Below are 2824 nucleotides of genomic sequence, written 5' to 3'. Positions count from 1 at the left end.
TACAAAATACAAAATGAAATAAAAACTAGTGATGATTTGAAATTAAAAATATAAGCTTTTTTCTAATACTTGGAGTCCGTCAAATCCTGAAAACTCTTTTTCAACGCGTACTTTTAATATTTTGCAAAAACTCAACACAAAAACTACCACTTGCCTATTTTGTCGGTCTCTCTCATATCTCAATAAGTCCCACGATTTTATTGTGAAATAATATCTTCATGGATGATCTACAACAAATATGTTGTCAATTTTTACTACTTGTTCCTTTTGGCATTAACTGTATTGATCACGTGATTCCTGACATTCTTAATGGGTTCTAAAAATATCATTTAATCATACATAAAAATCAAGAAATATTCATATTTAAAGAGCTTATGTAAGCTTTGTGAAAATTTGAACATATAAGCAAAAAAGTAAAAACTCATAGCAGCTTGAAACTTGAAGAAGATCTCAACAATGTCTATACCAACAAGGTAACATTACCGTTATTTTCTCTCTTAGTATCCATTAGAACCATCTGGATTTTTGCACACATCTTCACAAGCTCTTGACTATTTTACAAAATTTCTCTGGTAGGAGGCTACATGGGAAGGTGGCTATCATAACGGGAGCTGCCAACGGCATCGGTGAAGAGACGGCAAGGGTGTTTGCAGCCAATGGTGCTTTTGTTGTTGTAGCCGACATCGACGACGAACTAGGGCAGCAAGTGGTTGCATCCATTGGCATTGACCAAGCCAGCTTTTGTCACTGTGATGTGAGAGACGAGAAGCAAGTTGAAGAAATGGTGAGCTACACCGTCCAAAAGCATGGCCGCCTTGACATTCTTGTCAGCAATGCTGGCATCGCGGGCGCTTCCTCCTCAATTCTTGAGCTTGACATGTCCAACTTTGACAACGTAATTTCGACTAACGTCCGTGGAGTATGTTACACTAGAACTTAACTCAAAAATTTGGTCTCCATTTGACAACAATTTCATTTTAAGTTTTATGTTTCTGAAATTTTATGCTTGTTTTTCCTTCTAAATTACGTTGTTTTTCTTTTCAAGTTATATTGTTTTTCACATTTCTTAAAGAAAATTTTGAATTCTTAGTCAATGAGCTTCCAAAACTCACCTAGGCGTCGTTTGGTAATCATTTCATTTTTTGTGGTTTCTGAAAATTAAGTCTATTTTCCCCAAATTGCTTACAATAATTTGCATCTTTTTTAAATACAATGGTTGAATTCTTAACCAAATTCTAAAAATAAAAAGAACTTTCTAAAAGCTATTATCTTAGTTCTCAAAATTTGGCTTGATTTTTCAAACCATTGTGAAAAGTAGATAACAAACGAAAAAATTTAAAAGCGGAAGTAGTGTTTTTATAGGCTTAATTAACAAACGAAAAAATTTAGAAGTGGAAGTAGTGTTTTTATAGGCTTAATTTTCAAAAGCAAAATCAAAAAATAAAATGGTTACCAAATGGCCATAGTGAATCAAGGTAAAGAAATTGTGAGAAAATAATAACAATCTTTTAAAAGCAAAAAACTTATTCCTATTGGTAATTGTTTGGTTTTTTGTTTTTGTTTTTTAAAATTAAGCCCACAAACACTATATCTAACTCCAAATTTATTCCTATGTTATCTACATTTTACCAATGGTGTAAAAAAAGTAAGCCAAATTTTCAAAACTAAAAAAAATAGCTTTTAAAATTTTGTTTTTATTTTTGAAATTTGGCTAAGAATTCAACAATATACGTAAGAAATATGCAAATCATCGTAAGAAATGAAGAAAAAATAGACTTGATTTTCAAAAATAAAAAAGAAAAAACGAAATAGTGGCCAAACAGAGTCTTCGTTTTTTAAAAATATAGTTACAAAGTGAATAACAAGATAGAGAAATATAGAGATGAAAGTAATGTTTATGAACTTTAATTCACAAAACAAAAAATTGAATCCATTATCAAATGGGACCATAAGTGTTGAAAAGTTATGATATGCATTAAAATGTTCTTAACATGTATTGTTAAAATTAAAGGTGGTTGCGACGATCAAGCATGCTGCACGGGCAATGGTGAAGCAAAATATACGAGGGTCGATCATTTGTGTGGCGAGCACGGCAGCGCAAATTGCCGTGAATTTATCGTATATGTCATACACAAGCTCAAAACATGCAGTATTGGGGGTGGTGAGGTCGAGTTGCGGGGAGCTCGGGGCATACGGGATTAGGGTGAACTGCGTTTCGCCACATGGGGTGGCGACACCGATGACTATTCGAGGTTTGAACTTGGAAGCGACTGAGTTTGAAGAGATTGTTTGTTCAAAGGCAAGCTTGAAGGGTGTGGTGTTGAAGGCTAGCCATATAGCTGAGGCTGCTCTGTTTCTTGCATCCGATGAATCAGTTTATATAAGTGGTCAAGACTTGGTTGTCGATGGAGGCTACACGGCGGTCAAAGCATTACTGTGATGTCCCTCTTTTATTGTATGATTTCAACTGATAATGTATTTTTTAGAACATTTTTAGCTTTGAGATTAGCATGTTTAATTTGAGATTAAATAAAACTTAATCGTTCCATAATGATCATTATGAAAACATCATCCAATTTGGTCCCATAACGATCATGACATAAAGTATAGTTTCTGTCTCCTATTGTAAGAATATAATTTTTTTAGAAAGTTTTTTATAGAGAATTAGTCTACTATTTATCATCACTTCTATTTCACTAATGTCTTAAAATTTAATATTATTTCATAACTAGATTTTAATAACACTTAGTGACATTTTTAATCTTTTGATATATTCCCTTTCATCTTTTAGTTTTATAATATTTTGAAATAAAAAATACATCAT

General features: G+C 32.5%; 1 protein-coding gene across 1 annotated transcript; it reads left to right on the top strand.

Annotated features, from left to right (window-relative positions):
* Positions 1-316: 316 nt before the first annotated feature.
* On the top strand, positions 317-2566 carry LOC120086279 (short-chain dehydrogenase reductase 3b-like). Its single transcript, XM_039042838.1, has 3 exons — positions 317-473; positions 577-919; positions 2012-2566. The coding sequence occupies exons 1-3, from the start codon at positions 457-459 to the stop codon at positions 2438-2440; spliced, it is 789 nt and encodes a 262-aa protein (XP_038898766.1). The 5' UTR covers positions 317-456; the 3' UTR covers positions 2441-2566.
* Positions 2567-2824: the final 258 nt, after the last annotated feature.

The sequence above is a fragment of the Benincasa hispida genome, chromosome 9, assembly GCF_009727055.1.
Source record: "Benincasa hispida cultivar B227 chromosome 9, ASM972705v1, whole genome shotgun sequence".
Classification (NCBI taxonomy): Eukaryota; Viridiplantae; Streptophyta; class Magnoliopsida; order Cucurbitales; family Cucurbitaceae; genus Benincasa; species Benincasa hispida.
The sequence above is the reverse complement of the archived record's forward strand: the minus strand, read 5'-3'. Positions and strand labels throughout refer to the sequence as shown.

Coding starts and splice junctions, on each gene's coding strand:
- LOC120086279 (XM_039042838.1), top strand. Junction 920..2,011: donor TTTCGACTAACGTCCGTGGA/GTATGTTACACT, acceptor TTAAAATTAAAG/GTGGTTGCGACGATCAAGCA.